At 39.1% G+C, this 20,922-nt stretch overlaps 1 protein-coding gene across 3 annotated transcripts in view; it reads left to right on the top strand.

Moving 5' to 3' along the window:
- Positions 1–20,922, top strand: part of LOC115694557 (uncharacterized) — a 186,890-nt gene that overhangs the window by 106,880 nt on the left and 59,088 nt on the right. The window contains exons 1-7 of one of the 3 annotated variants that reach the window (XR_008816729.1): positions 2,771–2,943; positions 3,707–3,958; positions 4,028–4,140; positions 4,387–4,451; positions 5,014–5,254; positions 5,403–5,549; positions 6,218–6,605. Coding sequence is in view for 1 of the 3 variants with exons in the window: in XM_056312073.1 (XP_056168048.1) it covers positions 5,403–5,549 (147 nt within the window). In the remaining 2 variants the exon portion in view is untranslated. Of the gene's footprint in view, positions 1–2,770; positions 2,944–3,706; positions 3,959–4,027; positions 4,141–4,386; positions 4,452–5,013; positions 5,255–5,402; positions 5,550–6,217; positions 6,606–20,922 lie in introns of those variants that run through there. The other 2 variants (XR_008816730.1, XM_056312073.1) reach the window with 2 other exon arrangements.

Raw genomic sequence — 20,922 nt, 5'->3', positions numbered from 1 at the left:
GTATATAAAAAAGTGAAATTTGGCGAATATGAATTGTTTTGCTTCGGAGTTTTGCGAAGCCGTGTCCATTGACTCATGTGACCAAGAGATCAAAAAGCTTCATCCGAGCGTTTGGACTCATATGAAACAAAAGCTTAGTCCGAAATCACTCCAAGAGTTTGGACTCATATGAAACAAAAGCTTAGTCCGAAATTACTCCAAAACCGATGGGAGCAGAAAGAAAATACGATATGAATTGTTTTGCTTTGGAGTTTTGCGAAGCCGTGTCCATTGACTCATGTGACCAAGAGATCAAAAAGCTTCGTCCGAGCGTTTGGACTCATATGAAACAAAAGCTTAGTCCGAAATCACTCCAAGAGTTTGGACTCATATGAAACAAAAGCTTAGTCCGAAATCACTCCAAGACCGATGGGAGCAGAAAGTAAATACGATATGAATTGTTTTGCTTTGGAGTTTTGCGAAGCCTTGTCCATTGACTCATGTGACCAAGAGATCAAAAAGCTTCGTCCGAGCGTTTGGACCCATATGAAACAAAAGCTTAGTCCAAAGTCACTCCAAGAGTTTGGACTCCCATGATCCCCAAAGCTTCGTCCTAAATCACCTCAAGAGTTTGGCCTCATATGACCACCAAAGCTTCACCCCACTCATATGACCCCCAAAGCTTCGTCCAAAATCACCCCAAGAGTTTGGACTCATATGATCCCCAAAACTTGGTCCTAAATCACCCCCAAGGAGTTTGGACTCATACGACTTTCAAAGCTTCACCCCCCTCATATGACACAAAAGCTTTGTCCTAAATCACCCCAAGAGTTTGGACCCATATGATGGTCCGCGTGTCAGCAGGAGGGGAGGCCGCAAGATTTGAATTCCTGGTCTCTCTCTCTCTATATATATATATATATATAATTATCTTCTAATTTTTCTAATCGCATTTTTAGTACTCGGCACTGAATCTGTAGTTCGTTGTACTATGACATCATTGCCTTTTGTCTTTCATGCAGTGATACTCCATCGAGTCCTTGATATATATATTAAAATAGTTGCAAAGATTCATCAAATTCCTCATTCGGCCGGAATCCCGACACCTCATGTTAAATAATATTTATTTTATTTTTGTAGTTTTTCTATCTAAGGTTCTTCTCATTTATCAATAATAACGAAAACATGAACTTTTCATTTATCTTTGTTGATTAATCTTTTGAAGAGGAGGAATAATCAACAAATATAAAGAAAGATCTGTACGTTTGTTTTTTTTATTTTAGAGTTATTTAGTTTTTATTGAATTCTAGGGTTGCTATTACTTTTTTGTTTTGGTCATAAAGGGTTCCTATTAATTCAAAATGAACATTCTTTCATAAAAAGTGAAAAAAATTATAAAGTTACTCAAAATATTAGAATTTTAAGCAAAATTAATTGAAACGATTGGATATTTAAATATGTGCGTGGACCTACATTATTAAGAGCATTTTTCTATTACCTCGTACAAATCAATATTAAATTAAGTGGCATAGAATGCATTTTCATAATGACGAATGTTATCAATTACAGATAATTTTTGTAATTGTACTTAATGATAACGAACATAGCTGTCGAACCACACTTAAAACTAACTATTTATGATTCTTTAAAATGTCAAACTACGTGACTAAGTTGTCTTTCCGCAATAACATGCGGGTTTCCATTGGGTTTTGCACTATTATAACATGCTGATGCCACGTATTAATTTTTAGCCCTTAATCCAAATTTATTGTTTGTGTTTAGACAATAAAAAAAATCGACATTCATCCTAAAATCAAGATTAAAGATTAGCCCAACGACCAAATACGTGACAAAAAAGTACAAGGACCAAAATTGAACGGGAGTACTAGTGCCATGACCCATTTTGTAATTTTCCATCAAGTTTGGAGTTGTAATTTACATGTTAGTGCCACGTGTTCATCTCTGGTGTTTCTTTTTTGGTCGGACATCTCGGTGTTTAATTAGCACTCTCTGTCAACATTTGAATGGAAAAATACAGATTTATCCTAACATTGTGACGTGGAATGAGTTTAGGGACTAAATTTTTCGTAAAAAAAATAATGGCCAAAATTAAATAGTGACAATATAATATAATATAAGGACCATTTTTGTAATTACTCCTAAGATTATCTTTTTGGAAAAAAAAAAGAATTGATAGGGGTTTTTGTGGGTTGTCGGATATGGGCATCAAATTTAATATAACGTGCATTACGATAATCCAATCACCTTTTATGATACTAAGAACTAGTTGTGTGCGCCCCACTCTACATGGACATATATTGATGAACGTATTTTGACATGCGTTAATTCTCTTTTCAATATGTGTTTATTGATAAATACATTTCCACATGTGTTTATTCTCCTTTCTGTTATTAGCATCACTAATTTTTACATCATGTTATATTTGTGGGGCTACCAAACCAGACATATAAAATGCGGCAAAGCTCAAGCACTGGGCTTACGTAATATGGATGCCTGGTATTTTTTTTAGGATACACAGTTCAAGTGGCTGTACATTGATTTTCTTCTGCCAACTGCCCAAGAAAAGGAACTTACTACGTATCATAAAAGAGGACGAAAATGAAAAGGGTACCAATTATGGTAATTTTTTTTTATAGAGAGTGAAAATAGTAAGGATTATATTATTGTAAAATCTAAAAATGAGGCTATTATGTATCAATTCTATTACGAACGATAAAATCTCGTATATTTTGATAACCGAGCCAAAAGAGCAACTGTTTCCTCTTCTTCTTCTTCTTCCAATCCCGCCGATTATCTGGACCGTCAGCGCAGAGAGGGAAGCGAAGAACTCAAAAGATAGGAGTTCAGCCACAGCGGCAACGCCTCGAAGACCTTGGCTCCCGCCATCGCTCGTCTCTCCCGCGTCTCGGCAACGACCTCGCTATCCGAGCTTCTCCTTCCCAGGTGAAAAGCTAAGCAGTTGCTTCTTCGTGTGCCCTTGTGGTGAGTGATGCTTAGTTTAGATGCTATGCTATGCTGTTGTGAGGTCTTTGGCTCGTTTCGCTCGATACAGTGTCCGATTGACACATTTGAGAGTCCTTCCACCGATTGCCGAGTGCGTGGAGCTTTCTGCGGTGGATTTGAGTCAAAAGATTGCTGACCTAGGTTGCGATTGGGCCTGTCGACGATGATTAGAACTTGACGTGCATATATCTGAAAAGAATCTAATACTGTCGATAGGGTGATTCAAAGTCACCATGGCGATTCCCAGCTATAGCCAAGGGAACTACCACTACCAGTGCTACTCGCAGAAATGGGGAAACCTTAGGAAAAAACACACTGTAGATAACCGCCTTCTATGGGTGCTGCTGTTCTGTCTTAATAATGCTTTCCTGGTTTGTCTAGTTACTTGGATGGTGCTGTATGGAGTTTTGCAACACTCAGTAAGTCTTGAAGCTGACATGTTTGAGAGAAAATGTATGCAAAATGCTGGGATAAGAATTTATAAGTCACATGACGTGTGTCCATGGAGATGAGCTTCTATGATCTCTCATTATGTAAAAGCAGTGCGAACTCTGTCAAACAGATTTCGCAGTGCCCCAAGAAGACCCATAAAGCCAACATCTGCAGAATAAAGAGACGGGGAATTTTCATTGCGCCAATTGTGATTTTTTTTCATGCATATGTGATGAATTTTAAGCGAAGTTCTTGTCATATGTATGTGCAGGCATTAAGAAAACATACTGGATTACTTGCAATGTTGACTGCGACGTACATCAATTATCTCTGGATAGGAGAAGATACCCGAGCAATTTTGTGGTGAGGCCACGTGATCTGAACAGATTGCTTGCAAATTTTCAGTAATCCCTTCAGGGAACCACTATCATTGCAACTGAGCGCAACTCCGAACCTTCTGATGCTGCTAGTGAATTTGGTGGGAAAGCTGTTGAGTCCCGAAGCTACATTGATTCTACCAAAGGTAGACATGAACTTTACTCTTTTCAACCGAACATGGAGAAGAATATCATGGTTCAGATTCTGGTTGCAGAGAACGACTCTTTGCTGCACATTCAGCTGTGGATAGACCCTGCGGCAGAGTTTGTGCAGTATGCTCATAGCAGCAACCCGGTAGACGTGACTTTTGCTGTCAAAGAGTTGAAGGTATTCAATCTGATTCTTTTTTTATTATATCAGATATCAAGCTATTTGGGTCATAAATGCAGCCAAAAGTTCTTGAACATACGACTTCATTATCAAACTTATCTCCATTTCGTTAAAACGAGTCCACCTAATTGCCAAAATGCTATTGGAGTCACATTCAGGACCATCATTTATGTTGAAATTTTTCCTTGTGTTTTCCAGTGAACATGATGATTTTGAACCGTTGTCCATCTCATGGAAATCCAGGCATTTCTTGCATTCTGTGAGGGATGTGAAGTGGACATTCATTTGTACTTTGAGAAGGCCGGCAAGTAAGTAAATTCTGAGTGCTCTTTTGTATCTTACCTTCTACCCATTTTTGTTCCATGCTTCACTTTCAATTTTGTTTATGCAAGTAGCTCAGATGCAACGAGCAGTTTTCATGCAATCAGTCCATAAGTGGTTTTATGGATGAATGATTGCTAGTTATCTGCTCAGAGATCTAAATCATGCTAATACATAGCTTCACGATGAAAATTGTAAATGCCCATGCCAATTTTACTTTTGGGCTAAATGTCAGAAAACAAGAGACTATCATTGAAAGATTGGTTGACAAAACATAGTGCACCGTCAAATCAAGTTTGGATAATAATAGTTTAAGGAGGTTTAAGTTCGGCTGGTAAATATTTTATTTATCAAGTTTAATGCAAGATGCTAGTAAAGTATGCCAGCTAAAAACATCAATGCAAACTTGATGGTTAATGTATGTCTTTTGACTTTTCTTTTTGGTACTAAGTGCAACATCTCTGCCATCACAAAGGGGCATAAGTGCAACTGAATGCAAAATAGAAAAAAGGAAAGAACTTGATACAACTGCATGTTTTTATGAAACAGGCCTACTTTGATGGCCCCTAAATTCGGCATTGATGAGGGGGCCTCTTCCAATTTTGATGCTTAACTTGTACTGGCCACCATGCTCACATCACAATTACATGAAGTCAATACTAGACCTTCAGCAAATGGAATGCCTGGCCAGGGTGATACTGGGGAAGCTTCTGATGAACAGCCAGAGAGGAATAGAACAAGTGCTCTGAGATTCCATCTAATCATACCGGAATATGGTCTAAACTCTCGGGTGAGTGATCCTTGTAGCACTATCATCTCAATGATGGCAAAGAAATTGAATTTTGCTTCGCTCTAAAATGAAATGCTGTGTATGTCAGGAAGTCAATAGGAAGGTATTTTTTGGTAATCAATTTGAGTGGTTTACTAACTTTGGGCAGGAAGTGCTGCGAAAAATGACGGTGGTTCTGATGGAAGGCAAGTTCCAGAAGAAAGGATCTTAAAAGCTGGTGGTCAGTCGGGAATTGAAAGGATTAGCACCATTCAATTATCAGAAGCTACATCAGCTGAAGGAAACATCCAAACTGGTCCGGAATCTTCATCTCTCAATCTCTCTCTCAGTTTGTGTGTGTATGATGCACATCATCTTTATCTCTCTAGGTCACATTATTTTGTTGTCTCCTACAAATATTTCTTAATAAAGTTGCTACACTTTCTCAATCGCCTGTTTCCCTACTGTAAATGCTGCTTCAAAAGAAAGAATTCAGCTTAGGCCAATTGCTTGCATGACTTTATCTTGGAGTCTTGCAAAATTTTACTCTTTATTCTTGCATCAAGAAGCAAAAGTTTCTGGCAGAAATTTATATATGTCCTACCAAACCTGTCAGCATTTCTTTTTTTCCACTCGAGTGCGACTGTCCACATGACACCACTGACAAGGTGGAGCAAACCTATTTTCAGCTTTTTACTCAACCGTGAGCCCTGATGATGTGTAGCACATACCTGTGCAAGTACCTATTTCTGGAAGACTGAACTCACATGCCTTTTTTGGGCTTCTCAATATCGATTCGATTAGTCTGCTCGTATCATGTCATTTGTTAGTGGTTCTAAATGTTTTTAGAAGCTAAGGTACTGAACAAGATTGTCACTGACATAGCACTAATTAGCGCCATCATATGTATGTTCACGCAGTTGTGTTAGTAGTTGAATTGGATAATCCCTCTAAAGTGATTTTCTTCATTCTTTTCTTGTCTAGATGGACATGGTTTTTCACAACGTCATCCAAGTAATTGGGTTGATGCCAATGAGAATGAGGATGATGATAACGAGGATGGTGATGAACTCTGTGTTCGATCAACACCACCATAGTTTGAAGATCAATAGCATTATGTTTCCTGTTTAACCATGATAAACTTGCTCTCTGAGTTTTACTGGTAAGGGCTTGTGCTTTCCAATGCTTGAGATATCCTGTCCTGTGTTCCTTCAGATACTTGGAGTAGTGTCTTGCTTGCTTTAAGTGTCCTTTGTTATTTTTTTTTTCTCGTTTTTCATCTACTTGACTATACGTTAGTGCTCGTGCCTATTTAGCTAGTCCAGCATGCAACAAAGCTGCCATTTTAATGCACTTCTTTTTCCCCCTCTCTTTTGTTTTTCAGTATTAAGTTGATGTGCTTTGCTGGGTGAGGTATTGGTATAGGTATGTTTCTGCACTTTTATTCTATCGCAAGTTCACAACTCGTTCCTGGCTTCCTGCCAAGAAAAACAGAGCAGCGTTTATAGATCCTACAAGAGTCACATGCTTTATGGACAGGACCTGCAGTTTGGAACTATTGGAGGATGGAGATGGTGTTGAAATTGCTTGTAGTCTTTCCATTTGTACTAACCCAAATAGATCCCTTGCCCTAGAAAGCTTTTCTGTTTTGTCTTTTGGAAACCATTTTAAGTTAACCTGTGTATATTAAAAGGGAAGGGGTCAAAATCTTAAAATCACATTCTAGAATGCTTACGTCATTTTCAAACTCCAATCAATTCAGTTTAACTTTTCCTTGTCAGTTGCTTCCATTATCTATACTCAAGGGTGGCAAATTTCTGGTGTTCTGATTTGCGGTAATATATTCTGCCGAGGTAATCTGTGAGAGTGTCAAGGTATCATAAAACTTACTTAAGGCTCGGATAAGGAGTTTGTTCTGCAGAATAAGTCGCTCCATGTAAATTTCAGTAGAAAGTCCTTGTGTCTGAGTTTTTCCTCATATTTTGGGTCTTGGCATCATGTCGTTTTATATTGCATTTGTCACCTCCACCTACGGTCATTCATCTACGGGCTTCAACCTTCAGGGCAAATGTCTTGATGTTTGTTCAGTTTTTTTCTGTTTCACATGAAATCCGTCGTCCATCCTTTCACGTTGCACATGACCATTAGAGGCTGGGACCGATTAGCACTTATTTAGGGTGTCACATTCATAATCAAAGACATTTGATTTCTCTAGTGGCAAAGACATTTTTGTCCGCTTGCCTGCAGGAGTGGACGAAGCGGAAGCGAGAATGTCGGCTTGAGTAATGGAGAATCTAGTGCCTCGAAAGCCCAAGGGTTCCTCAGCAGGGTTCCTCCACAGAGGGTGAGTCAGGGCCCAAGATTGGGCCGAAAGGCGTAGTCAATGGACAACAAGTGAATATTTCTATACTACCCCTTGTTGGTCCCAAAGGATCAAGGCGGCTAGGTAGCCAAAAGATAGTTATCGGTTCAAGAACGCTAGGTGCCCCTGCTTTTTCAGGGTAAAAAGGGGTAGAAAAAATGCCTTGAGCTAATGTTCGAGTACTAGGCGCTACGACGTTAAAGTAACCCATGCCTTACTCCCAGGAAAAGTTCGAACTTTCAAGAAAAGTGTACCTTACCCAAAATCGACACAGGTAGGTAGGTAGAGAATACTTAGGAGCACAAGACAACTCTCTCTAAGGAACTTGGTGTGTACCCTTTCTATGGTAGGGAAATAAGCCACTTCTTTTGTGTGGATTTAAGGACCTCAATCTCAATCGGCTCAGTTCAAGTGCTAATACCATGTGATGAAGTAACATGCACAAATGGCCGTCGTTGTTCGGCCATGCACTAGGCATGAGTACCTTGTTACGTTAGCAAGTAATGTATGAATGAAATTATCGAGTAATTTTGGTAAACTGGTCTTAAAAAAACATCGATAGCGATAAATCAAGCTTGTACTTGTCCAGCCTGCGCTATGTGTGTAGTTCGGTGTCCAATTAGCTAGTTTAGTTTAAATTTTGTTGTATAGAGATTGCTGAGTTTGTAATATGAGGAGCGAGCTACAAACTATGTCAAACTCGCATTGGGTGCATCCAAAATGAAATAATAGTGAATGGGGATCACGTGATTCTTTTCGATATACTCATTATGTCCCCTGTTTTTATCTAACTCAAAAAAATAAATTGCCCAGCTTCTCCAATTTCGTCATTTCTCAATTTTAAATTGCACCACGATATTAAGTAAAATTACCATCATCATCCTATATCCTGCTTTGGAAGTAGGTGAATAGCCAAGCCAGCATTGACAGAGAGCAACCAATTCTTAATTTTTGATTCATGTAGATGAGGCATGTATCGACAATTGAGATATTCATGACTTGTGAGATTATCTTTGGGAAAAAGAACCACGTCCAAGAAAAAGGGGTCAAAACCATCGACCATAGATCTTACTTTCAATAGATTTAAAGCCACTTGATATGTCCTTAATTACATTGTTTGCTTCAAGTGTTTGACTAACTAGGAACATCAAGAATAAAAACCTAAATATATTAACAAATATAGAAAAGGAATAGAGAACAAATCTTCAGGGTACAAATTGGTGTCCAATTGTTTCGTAGAAAGTTCGACATTTCTGAAAAAAATTTTCCAAGAAGTAATTTTTTGGAAATTGACTATTTTACAATGTTTGGCTAAAATCTAAAATTGAATTGGAAATCATTTTCCATCACTTGAAAACGAAAGCCTACTTTTAATTACCTAAATAGACATACAATATACGAGCCCTAATGACTCGGGCACGGGTCCATGGAAGCCGAGCCCAAGACCCCGATGCCCATGCCCAGCTTCCCAGCACCCCAGGCTGGGTCTATTGAGGCAGGGCTCAAGTCCATGGAGGCTGGGCTTAGGCCTCCAGCACCCGTTCCTAGGTCCTCAGCACCCGGCCCTGGTTCATGGAGGCTAAGGATGAGTCCACAGAAATCGAGCCCAAGACCTTGATGCCTATGCTTGTGTCCTCAGTGCTCAAGCCTGTGTCCATCGAGGATGGGGCCAAGACACCTACGTCTGTGCCTGCTACCCGGCCTAACCTCTATGGACTCGGGTTGGGTACCAAGGATCTGAGCTTGGGCACAGGGGTATTGGGCTAGGGCCACGAGGAGCTAGGAATGAGCACCAAGATCACTGGCCCAGCCTCCGTGGATTTAGGCTCGGCCTCTATGGATCCTAGCCCAACCTTTGGGGATGCCTTGGACTTGGGCCCGAGTGTCAAGGATCGAGCATGGCACCGGGGTCTCAAGCCCGATCTCAATGGATCCGAGTCTATCCTCAATGGACCCAACCCTGGCTTGCTACCAATGACTTGGGAACGCGCGTTGAAGTTCCCGTGCGCAAATCTCTAGCCCAAGTATTGATGTCTAGTCATATTTTGGAGAATGATTTTTGAGTTTTAAAAGGGGAAATGATTTTCTAGAATTTAAATATAGATTTTCCATTAACTTGGAAAAATATACCGTTGACTCATTTTACTAAGCAATCCAAATGCTGAAAAATGAGGAAAATGTTATCTCTGAAAAAGTTTTCCACGAAACAAATAGAGCCTCGTATCATGAAACTTTTCCAACAGGCATAGAAGGAGAGGATGGAGATCCTTTACCACGAACGGTGTTTCCATTGGCGTCTCAATCAATTCTTAACAATGATACATATAAACGAGGCATGTAATGTTGGGACACTAACGAAATGTGGGAGCATCTTGTGGGATAAAGAATTCATGTTTAAATGTGATGTCAGCATTTCTCTCTTTTCGAAATGGGATAAAGAATCGACGTTCAGAAGGGATAAAGAATCCCCAGAAGCTTGAAACCTCGAATCTTGATCGAACGAATGAATGAACGAGGGAGTGCGGGAATGAAGGAGAGAGAGGGGTTTTATTTATATATAATTGGGCGTGCTAGATACGTTTGAGTATTGACCCGCAGGACAGGATAATATGACGCTTACATCAGCTAAAGTGGCCATCTAGCCAAAGTCGGCTCAACTTGCCGCTTGGAGATCATGTTGAGTGGTTGCGACTTGCGATGTGGTCTGGTGCGCTTTATCTTTGCTCTTCCTATCTAATCTAATCTTTTGTAGATGTTGCGTGATACCTGCTTGTAAAAAAAATTTACTCTGTAGATTCACCGCGATGAATAAAGTAAATTACAGTACAACGTAATGTTATTTTCATGAACATCGACTAAATATCAGAATTATTCATATTTATTGTTTTGTCGATTGCTACCCATTTGTATTTGAGGAGTTTTATGGGCTGTAATTTACTGCAAGTTTGTGTTAAAGTAATAAAGGCTTGGGTTGAAAGTTTCTCTTCAAGAAAGGAAATGGGTTTACTAATTTCAATATGGATTACTTTTTCAAATCTTAATTTTGAAAGTTCCAGTGTCGTCCTTATTTAAATGCAAACTGTGGCTCAATGAGAAGCTATGTCTCCTTCTAATTATCGAGCAAACTATATCCTAATTTGTTTATGAATTTATTTAATGTGTTTGCTAATAATACTTACCAAAGAAAACGCTTCACATATCATAAAAGTATCTTCTTTCATCAACGGGCAAGATATGTAAAGACACTCATGATTTGTCGGAGTATCTTATATAAAAAGAATTCACGTTCACAAGAAAAGTCAATGACCATCAGCAATATATTTTACTTTTCAATAAATTTACAGCAACTGAAGTATGTCATTAATTACATTGTCTGTTCCAAGAGTTCAAGTCAATAGGAAAATCAAGAATAAAACCCCGGATATATTAACCAAAATAAAAAAAGAATAGAGAACAAATCTTGGGGGTATAGCTTGGTGTTCCGACACTCCCATAGTCCCATCTATGAGTTTCTCGTGAACAAAAAAGACAATGCGCAAGCAAACGGAATTTTTTGTGGTTTGCTTCGGGCTTTTGAGGGTCCCCATTTGAGTCTTCATCTCAATGGATCAGGCCCATCTCCCAGGAAATCTCTGTCTCCCAACCCTTTTAACACATGAACACCAAAAACAAAAAATTCTTAGTCATCGACTTCTATCTATATTTTTCTGTACTTATCTTGAACCAAAATTACAGTGTCTCACTTTTCAATACCTTCCAAATTTGCCTCAACATACAAAAGGTCGTGCATCTCACTTTACTAATGTGATTCCGCTTTGTTCTCAAATGGGTAAATCTTTCGTTTTAGAATTTGTGGCCGGTTACTTCCAATCTCACATATTGCATGCTTCCTTTATGGCAGGCTTAATGGTTTTCATTTGAGACTTGGAGTTTGTGTCAAGATAGTGTCTCGAATATTGTCGATTTTGGATATGAGGATCAGGTTACAAATTATGTCTAAATTGCAATTCATGAATCGGAAGATTAGTGAATGACGATAATGTGATTCTTTTCAAATTTTATGAATCAATTCCCCTATTTCTCTCTAGCCAAAGAAAAAAATCCCCTGCGTCTCCAACTTCATGGTATTGCACTGGGATGTTAAACTAAGTAGCACCATTATCTTCTATCACACAACATATTATGCTTTCTAATATATAAGATGTTCAAGGTAACAATAGTACAACACAAGGTTCATGCCCCGGCCAACATGAGCACGATGACATCAATATCAACTTTCCAAAGAGCAAACCATAATATTAGGAAAACCGAAAACAGTCACAACACTCTACTTGGCGATGAATGCTTATGGGTTCATCAACTCAAGTGCGAGAGGGGAGCTTGGAGGACCGGTGATGCAGTAATTGCTTACATCCAGCTAAACTGGCCATTTTTCCAAGTCGGCTCGCCTTGCCGCCTGGAGATTTTCGAGTGGCTGTGATGTGGTCTGGTGCCCCTTTTCTCTGCTCTTCCTATAATCCCTGTGTAAGCTCTTGCAGATGTTGCGTGCTAACCTCCTCGTCAAAATATTTTACGCTGTAGATTCCACATCGATGGATATAGTAAATCACAATACGACGTAATGTTATTTTACGAACATCGGCCAAATATCAGAATGATTTATATTTGTTGCTTTTCGATTGCGACACATTTGTATTTGAGGAGTTTCATGGGTTGTAATTTACGGCAAGTATGCATTAAGGTAAAAAAGGCTTAGGTTGAAGGTTTCACTTCAAGAAAGGAAATAGGTTCAACAATTTCGATCCGGATTACTTTATTGAATCTTAATTTTGAAAGGTCCAGTGTCGACCCTATTTAAATGCAGAAAGTGGCTCAATTAGAAGTTATGTTTTCTTCTAATTATCGAGCAAACTATATCCTAATTTTTATTTAACAGGAAGAGCTTCACATATTACAGAAGTGTCTTCTTTCATCCACTAGTAAGATATGTTAAGACACTCATGGCTTTTCTGAGTATCTTGTGGAAAAAGAATTCACGTCCACAAGAAGGGTCAATGACCATTAGTAATAGATCTTGCTTTTCGATAGATTAACGGTCACTGAATATGTCCTTAATTACATTGTCTATTTCAAGAGTTTGAGTCACTAGGAACATCAAGAATAAAAATCCAGATATATTAATCAATATAAAAAAAAAAAGAATAGAGAACAAATATCGGTGGTACAACTTGGTGTTCCAACACTCTCATCCGTGAGTTTCTCGTGATCAAACAAAACAAGGTGCAAGCAAACGGAATTTCTTGTGATTTTCTTTGGGCTTTTGAGGGTCCGCATTTGACTCTTCATCTCAATGGATCAGGCCCAATGCTTAATTGAAGCAAAATTACTGTGCCACATTTTTCAATTTCTTCTAAATATGCCTCAACATACAAAAGTTCATGCATCTCGCTTTCCTAATTTGATTTTGCTTTGTTCTCAAATGGGTAAATCGTTCGTTGAAGAATATGTGGCCGGTTACTTGCCTCTCTCACATATTGCATGCTTCCTTTATGCCAGGCCTAGTGGTTTTCATTTGTGACTCGATGTTCATGTCAATATAGTGCCTAGAATATTGTTGAGGTTGCATATGAGCATCAGGTTACAAACTTCGTCTAAATTGCAATTCGTGAAGCGGAAGATTAGTGAATGAGGATAATGCGATTCTTTCTCAAATTTTATGAATCAATTCTCCTATTTCTCACTAGACAAAGAAAAAAAAATCCCATGTCTCCAACTTCATTGCACAGGGATCTTAACTAAGTAGTACCATTTTCTTCATCACATCACATATTATGCTTTTTAGGTGTACAACATAAGGTTCATGTCCCGAAGGTAATAATAGTACAACACAAGGTTCGTGTTCCGGCCAACATTAGCACAATGCACATCAATACCAACTTCCCATAGAGCAAACCACAATATTAGGAAAATTGAAAGCCGTCACAATTCTGTAATTCACGGTGGATGCTTATGGGTTCATCAACTAAAGGAAGCGGAGAACGAAAATCGGCCGAGGCATGACATGAAGCGGAATGTATATCAGTAGACTGCACCTGACGCATCCAAGAACAACAACGATGCAAGCGAGCATAAAGCGGAACCTTGGATCCATATCGTGCCTTCTCATCTTGACAATTAGTAACCACCCGACAATTATGAGCACTATGTAGATATACACGATGGTTTCAAGGTTAGTTATGGCTGGAATGCCCATGATTCCGATGGCACCAACCAGGATCTTTAGCAGGATCTTCTCCAGGAAATGAATCGCAGCAATTCCATCCGCATGCTCTGCTCCACGTCTAGGAAATAAAACCAGCAAAATACTTGTTAGTGTACACTCCTTTGGAGAAGCTCGAGTGTTGAGCTCTTTCTGCATCATGAGACGACAATCTATCCAGAAGTTTTCAGAACTACCAATTTAAGTTAAAAAGAAATTACTGCGCGGTACGACACCAAGCTTCTGGTGCAAATCATAGCTAACGAATCTATGCATTGCAGGAGTCTAACCTGTGTATGCACTGCAGGAGTGTAACCCATCTATTGAAGCACGGCCAATTAAGCTAATGAAAAAAAACTCTTCTTTTGGACAAAATGTAACATCAGAAAACTAGGAGATACGCCCTTAACGCCTACAAACCTTTACTAACCTTTTCTTACGACACTTATTCACAAAACAAGACCACCCAGACACACAAAACTACCAGGTAAGCCCACATGCTTACTGGGCAGAAATAGAGTAAAGCTAATTGCAGGTCTTATCTTTTCTTGAGAGGAAAAGCTAATAAGATTTTTTATTATTTTGTTGTCCTTAATATGAGTTTCTGTTGACAAAAGAAAGAAACAGAGTGTATTTACAGTCGTGTCTCTTCATCAATGTGACAGAATTTTTCTTCTCAAAAACAGAGTGTATAAACAACCAGTTAAAGCCCATCAGAAGCTCAGTCTTGGGTAGAACCTAGAAACCAAGTCTCGGGCATTCGGTAGAAGACTCAAGTCGAAACCGAGTCTCAAGCTACCCGAGACTCAGATACAAGCTCGGTGATCAGTCTTGTACCGAGCATGAACCAGAGTTTCAGTCAGGGAATGTACCCAAGTCTCGGTTACTAGCCCCAACATTCTCACTCGTCGCTCCCATATATTCCCGCCCCAACCATCCATCACTCACAGCAAAGATAGAGAGAGAGAGAGAGCTTGAAGAGAAACCATGCTTCTCCTCCTCTTCTTCCTCCTCCTCCTCTCTGCAGCTCCACCCGCTCTCTCCCTCAACCAGGAAGGCCTCTACCTCCACGGCGCCAAGCTCTCCCTCTCCGACCCCGACTCCTCCCTCGCCGCCTGGGACGACAGTGGCGACTCCCCCTGCGGCTGGCCGGGGGTCGGCTGCGACCCCGCCTCCGGCTCGGTCACCTCCGTCGACCTTCCCAGCGCCAACCTCGCTGGTCCTTTCCCCCTCCTCCTCTGCTGCCTCGCCAACCTCACCTTCCTCTCCCTCTACAACAACTCCATCACCTCCCTCCCCTCCGGCGTCTCCGCCTGCCGCTCCCTCGTCCACCTCGACCTCGCCCAGAACCTCCTTGTCGGCGGTCTCCCTGCCTCCCTCGTCGACCTGCCCAACCTGGTCTACCTTGATTTGTTGGGCAACAACTTCTCCGGCAACATCTCGGCGAGCTTCGGCCGGTTCCAGAGGCTCAAGGTGCTGTCCCTCGTGACCAACCTCCTCGATGGCACGATACCGGGCTTTCTCGGCAACATTAGCTCGCTGAAGATGCTGAACCTCTCGTACAACCCGTTCACGGTCTGATCGCGCCGGAGCTCGGTAACTTGACGAATCTCGAGGTGCTCTGGCTGACCGAGTGTAGCTTGACCGGGGAGATTCCGGAGTCGCTCGGGAGGCTCAAGAGACTCACCGATTTGGACCTCGCCATCAACTACTTGGAGGGCCCCATACCGAGTTCGCTCACTGAGTTGAAGAGCGTCATCCAGATTGAGCTCTACAATAACTCCCTGACGGGGGAGTTGCCACCAGGGCTGTCGAAGCTGACTGCATTGCGGTTGCTCGACGCATCGATCAGCTCAATCTCTCGGGGAATCGGTTCTCCGGGAAAGTCCCCGTCGAGTTGCAGAATCTGAAGCTCGATCAGCTCAATCTGTCCTACAATCTAAAATGGTGTTCTGACCCGACTCTCACAATCTAACCGAGAAACAGGTCATTTTTCTACAGGCAAGTGAAAGATTCCCCTGGGCTCTTAAGTGAACAAGTACATCCTGGGACTAAAACGCAGGTTTTTTCGCCATAAAACAGCATTCACGTAATGGTATATTCAGTGTGACATGATCAGAGATAGAAACAGGAAAGAATATCAAGATATTGACATGAGTTTCCTCATCAATCCTTAAACTTGCAGACGTAGCTGGGCTACGGTGCTTTTTTATATATTTAAGGCCGCTGAGGCTTACCTCCTACCACCACCGTGATCAGCTGGATTGTTGTTCTCCATTAACCTTCCCACTCTGCCTAAGCTCTCCTTTGCTTCCTGAAAATGTGGTTTCTTCAAGTGTTTGCAGATTGCCCATTTTCAGCTGTTCTCATATTTTTACAAAATGCCCAGCTCTCGAAAGCGACACTTTCCGAAAGAGTCGCTTTTAAAATGAGGCTGTCTCATATATTTACAAAATGCCCAGCTTCTCCCATATATTTACAAAATGCCCAGCGATCTATATCTGATGTGGGACCACAAAAACGAAAAAGGCTAATCGTATTTTAAAGTCTGCTTTATTTGCGCCATGACTTGAACGTCGAGGGTCGTACTCGGAGCACCCATTCGAACCCAAGATTACCTTCTCTATTTTTCTTTTGTTCTTTTTGTTAATCTATCCAGATTTCTATACACGTAATTTCTAATGACGGAGGCCCTCAGAGCTAGGGGTGTAAATGGTTCGGTTCGGTTCGATTTTTCAAGAAAACCGAATCGAACCGAACCATTAAGGATGCCCCTTGAACCGAACTAAATTTGAACCGAACCGAAAAATCGATTTCGTTCGGATCAGTTTTTGGTTTCAAGTTCGTTAAGCAGAGAGAGAGAGAGGAGAGAGAGAGAGAGAGAGAAGGGGAGAGAGAGGGTAAAATAGCCCTAAATCGAAGTGTTTATTTTAGTTTGGTTCGATCCAAACCGATCCGAACCGAGCCGAAATAAACCGAACCGAAAAGAAAAATTGGTTTATTTTGATGATCCGAACCGAAACCGAAACCGAACAGAAATACACGAAATTTTCGATTCGGTTCGGTTCGTATTTCGGTTCGGTTCTGACACCCCTACTCAGAGCAGATAACATGTACTTAGAGGCATATTCAATCATTGTAGACCCATAAAAAATAAAGATTTATTGCTAATAGTCATTAATCCTTTTTTTTTCTTTTGGACGGGGAATTTTTATCCCATATAATGGTATCTCAACATATCTCAACCGTCAATAAATGCTTTATTTACATGCATCTACGGCTGAGAATTGGTTAAAATGCCAATGGAAGCACCTTTGAAGTAGAGGATCTTCATCCTCCTTTGTTATTTATGTTGGAAAAGTTTCATGATATTAATTTGGTAAATTAGTTCAGGTAAAACTCATGGCCAAAGTAATCTCTCTCCATAAGTTTTCACAACTGCTTACTTATATGAGAAAAAAAGAATTATACTTAAGCTCCATTTATTTTACGAAAAATTAATGATTTGAAAAATATTTTCTTAAAAATGATCACTTATATCACTTACAAAAAGAAATAAACAAAAAATATTTTTATTGCTTGCGAAAATATTTACACATAAATTGTCAAGGGTTTTTCTAAAAATCTCAAACTTTGAAAAAATGCGAAGAAGCCACTATCCCATGCGCGAAGAGACCTCACATTCACTAGCCACTATCCCATGCTCGAAGAGACTGCACATTAACTTTGTTGCTTTCTTTTGTTAAGATAAACTCTTTCTTCAATTTTGGCTTAGAGAACAGAAAAACTTTCAAATAAGGATATGAAGTGAATTTATTTTCTCAAAAAAATAATTCGAAGTGAATTTTATCTTAAATAAGGACCTGAAGTGGCTAGTCAATCTCAAATAAGGGCCTGAGCTCGCCAGCTGGCTAAATGTTTGCCAGTAAACATTTTCTAGAGACTAAAATAGGGGCAGTTTTGTGCGAAATTTGCAATTTAGTAAAAAATAAGAAAATCCCCAACTTGAATTAGAATTAGGGATCTTACTTCAATTTTTCACGTTTTCTTCTTCCTCTTCGCCCTATCCTCAACCGTTTCGCGCTCGGTCCTCGCTGCTCCTTGCCCGATCCTCGTCTCTCACCCTGAGCTTCAGTCTGTTGTCCGTCGTCATCTCTTCTCTCCCAAGTTCCGTCGTCCGCAAGCTTGAAGTCCATCGTCCCGAGCTTCAAGTCCATCGTCCTCGAGTTAAAGCCCTTTAGTGCCGCTTTTGCTCTCGTGCATATTTTCTTCTTCAGTGCCGCTCAGCTAAAGGAATTTGGTGCTACGCGAGGCTCCGGTGGTTGCTTTTCATGAACTCCGTCAGTGGCGGGAAGCATGGGGTTGAGCTCAAGCTCTGCCTTCACCGCCTAATCGCTGAAGAACAGGTACGAGAGATGTGGCAGTTGGTGTTTAGTTGAATGTAATCGTGTGATTTATATCTTTGCGTAGTTAAGCATTCGCTTGATCGCTCTAGCTTCATATGGTAGTAACTGTATAAGGGTACTAGTTCACGGTGGCATCCATCGACAAGATCGGAGGGTTCGCAATACAATCGATGGGATTCTTCTTCATGACAGTGTTCGTGTTCACTTAGGCCATCCCTTACCAGTTACCACCACTGGACCTTGCCGGACGATCGAATGGGGTTTGGGATCATGTGCGCGCTCACCTTCTTCTTAAGTGTTTGATCTTCTTTTGACATTCGTTTATTCTGACATGCGCTTTTTCTCCTATTTCTTATTAACGTCACTAATTTTTTACGTTATTTCTTTTTGGGCTTGTTATCCACCGGGCATTGGAAATAACCCAGTAAAAATATCTATCAAACCGGACAGAAGAAATGAGGCCGAAAGCTTAAAATTATAATTTTGCTAAAAAAGATGTATAATGGGAATTCATTTGATACTCGTATAATAGAAAAATTAAGAAATTAGAGTTTAAGTACTATCACCTTCATCACAATTTTGATTTTTATTTTCTAAAGTATATGGTTTTCTTTAATACGTGTTATATTCTTTAAATGATATTTCCCTTTAATCATAATGGCTAAGTTAAAACTCAAGGTCATCTCTTTCTATTCATTATTTAAATTCTATTTGAATTATGTGATTCAAAACATAAGTTGTTGAACACATCTCGTATGAGCTTATATAAAAAATTCAAACATCTCTTCCTCTCCATTATTTAAATTCCATTTGAATAAATTAAAGCTTATGAGCTTCTCTCTTATCTATTTTTTTATAATAAAATTCAAATTGAGTGGAGTTTAGATAAAAATTATTTCCATTTTTATTTTCTTATAAATGTACTTATTTTGATAGATATAAACTATATTTAAGTAAGTGGATTTCCAACGAAGAAAATAAAAATCAGCATAACCTGAATATGTATGTTTCAAATAAATCAAGATGTATACTCATTTTCTCAAATTTTTGCTGAGTTAAATAGACTACATCATTTATTTCATTATGTTATGCTGAACTAAAGACTATATCATTTAAATAAAAATTTTATCATTCAAGAATGTCCTTATTTGAAAAAATGAGAGTATTTCAGGCTCTTATTCGAGACAGGGTCCACTTCAGGTATTTATTTGAGAAAATGATGACACTTCATTCAAGAATGTAATTCGTTGTTTAATAAGTTTTACTTAACGAAACAAATTATGCGATTCATTTCATTATCAGTTAAATATATTTGATTTAATTAAATAAAAGGTATATCATTTAAATAAAAAATTATGTCATTTAAGAATATAGTAAGAAATTACGTTTGACACAAACTGTATGTTTAAGAACATATTTGAGATACTTCTCCATATCTATGTTTTAGAATTTTTAAATCAATAAAATATAGATGGTTAAAGATGATAATCGATAAACTAATTATCATTGGTCGAATGTGGCAATGAGACTAAATTATGCAATGTGTCTTGCCATGTACCTATATTATTTTAAAGGTTAGATGTTTGGCAATACCATGCCCTGTGTCTTGCCATATAATATAAGTCATTATTTTTTATTATGTTAATTTCATTTCGTATTTATCTCAAATGGATGGAGAAATAGGAAATAAAACAAAATAACTATCAACAAGTTACACATAATTATTATTCATCATGTAAATGTTTATGTAATTAATTAAATTGTATTATTAAATCAAGCGAATTAAATATAATATTGTCACTGAATGTAGTAGATAAACTTTATATCATGCTTGCTTAAATTGGGAAGCTCTATTCTTTCGTATATTACTATTTTACTTAAAAAGTTATATCTTTTAAAATTTTTACTTAATTAATATTATTATCATCATCAAACGAAGCAAGTTATTGGTTACTAAATCTTAAACTATGAGTTCAAAGGGAAAATTCCAAACAAAGGTCGAAAGTGCCCTCATTTTTTTAAATAAAAACTTGAAGTGAATTTTGTCTCAAATAAAAGTACGAAATGCCCTCATTTTCTGAAATAAGAATTTGAAGTGAACCTTGTTTTAAAGAGGGATCTGAAGTGGCTATATCAATTTCAAAGAAATGCTTGACCTCATCGGCTGGTAAGGGCATTTTCATCTTTTATTATTTTTATATTTTTTCTTTCTTTTTTCCTTTTTATGTATTTTCTTTCCATAAAAAACAAAATAAAAAAAGGATAATAAAAAACACACACGCACACATACAAGCCCTCTGCCCCATTGCCGGTGGGGCGACGACAATGGCAAGCGGGGTAATCGACAACCCTTGCCTGCCATCGCCACCGCCCCACCGGCGATGGGGCGGTGGCCACAGGCTAGCTAGTTAGCCCTCTTGCCTGTATTTTTTTTATAAATTTTTTTTGATCTTTTTTAATTTTTAATCTAATTTAAGTAAAATTTTCTTTGGAGGAAAATGCCCTTAACTAGCTGGCGAGTTTAGGCGCCCCTTTTTTTTTTTTTTAAGTTTAGGCCCTGTTATAGCTACTTCAAGCCGTTATTTAAGAAAATGAGAGCACTTCATGTCCTTATTTGAAATAATGTCCACTTCATGCCTTTTTTTGAGAAAATGATGGCACT

This window comes from Syzygium oleosum, unplaced genomic scaffold (genome assembly GCF_021117445.2).
Source record: "Syzygium oleosum isolate NSW1041296 unplaced genomic scaffold, Sole_v2.1 Sole_v2.06, whole genome shotgun sequence".
NCBI lineage: Eukaryota > Viridiplantae > Streptophyta > Magnoliopsida > Myrtales > Myrtaceae > Syzygium > Syzygium oleosum.
The sequence above is the reverse complement of the archived record's forward strand: the minus strand, read 5'-3'. Positions and strand labels throughout refer to the sequence as shown.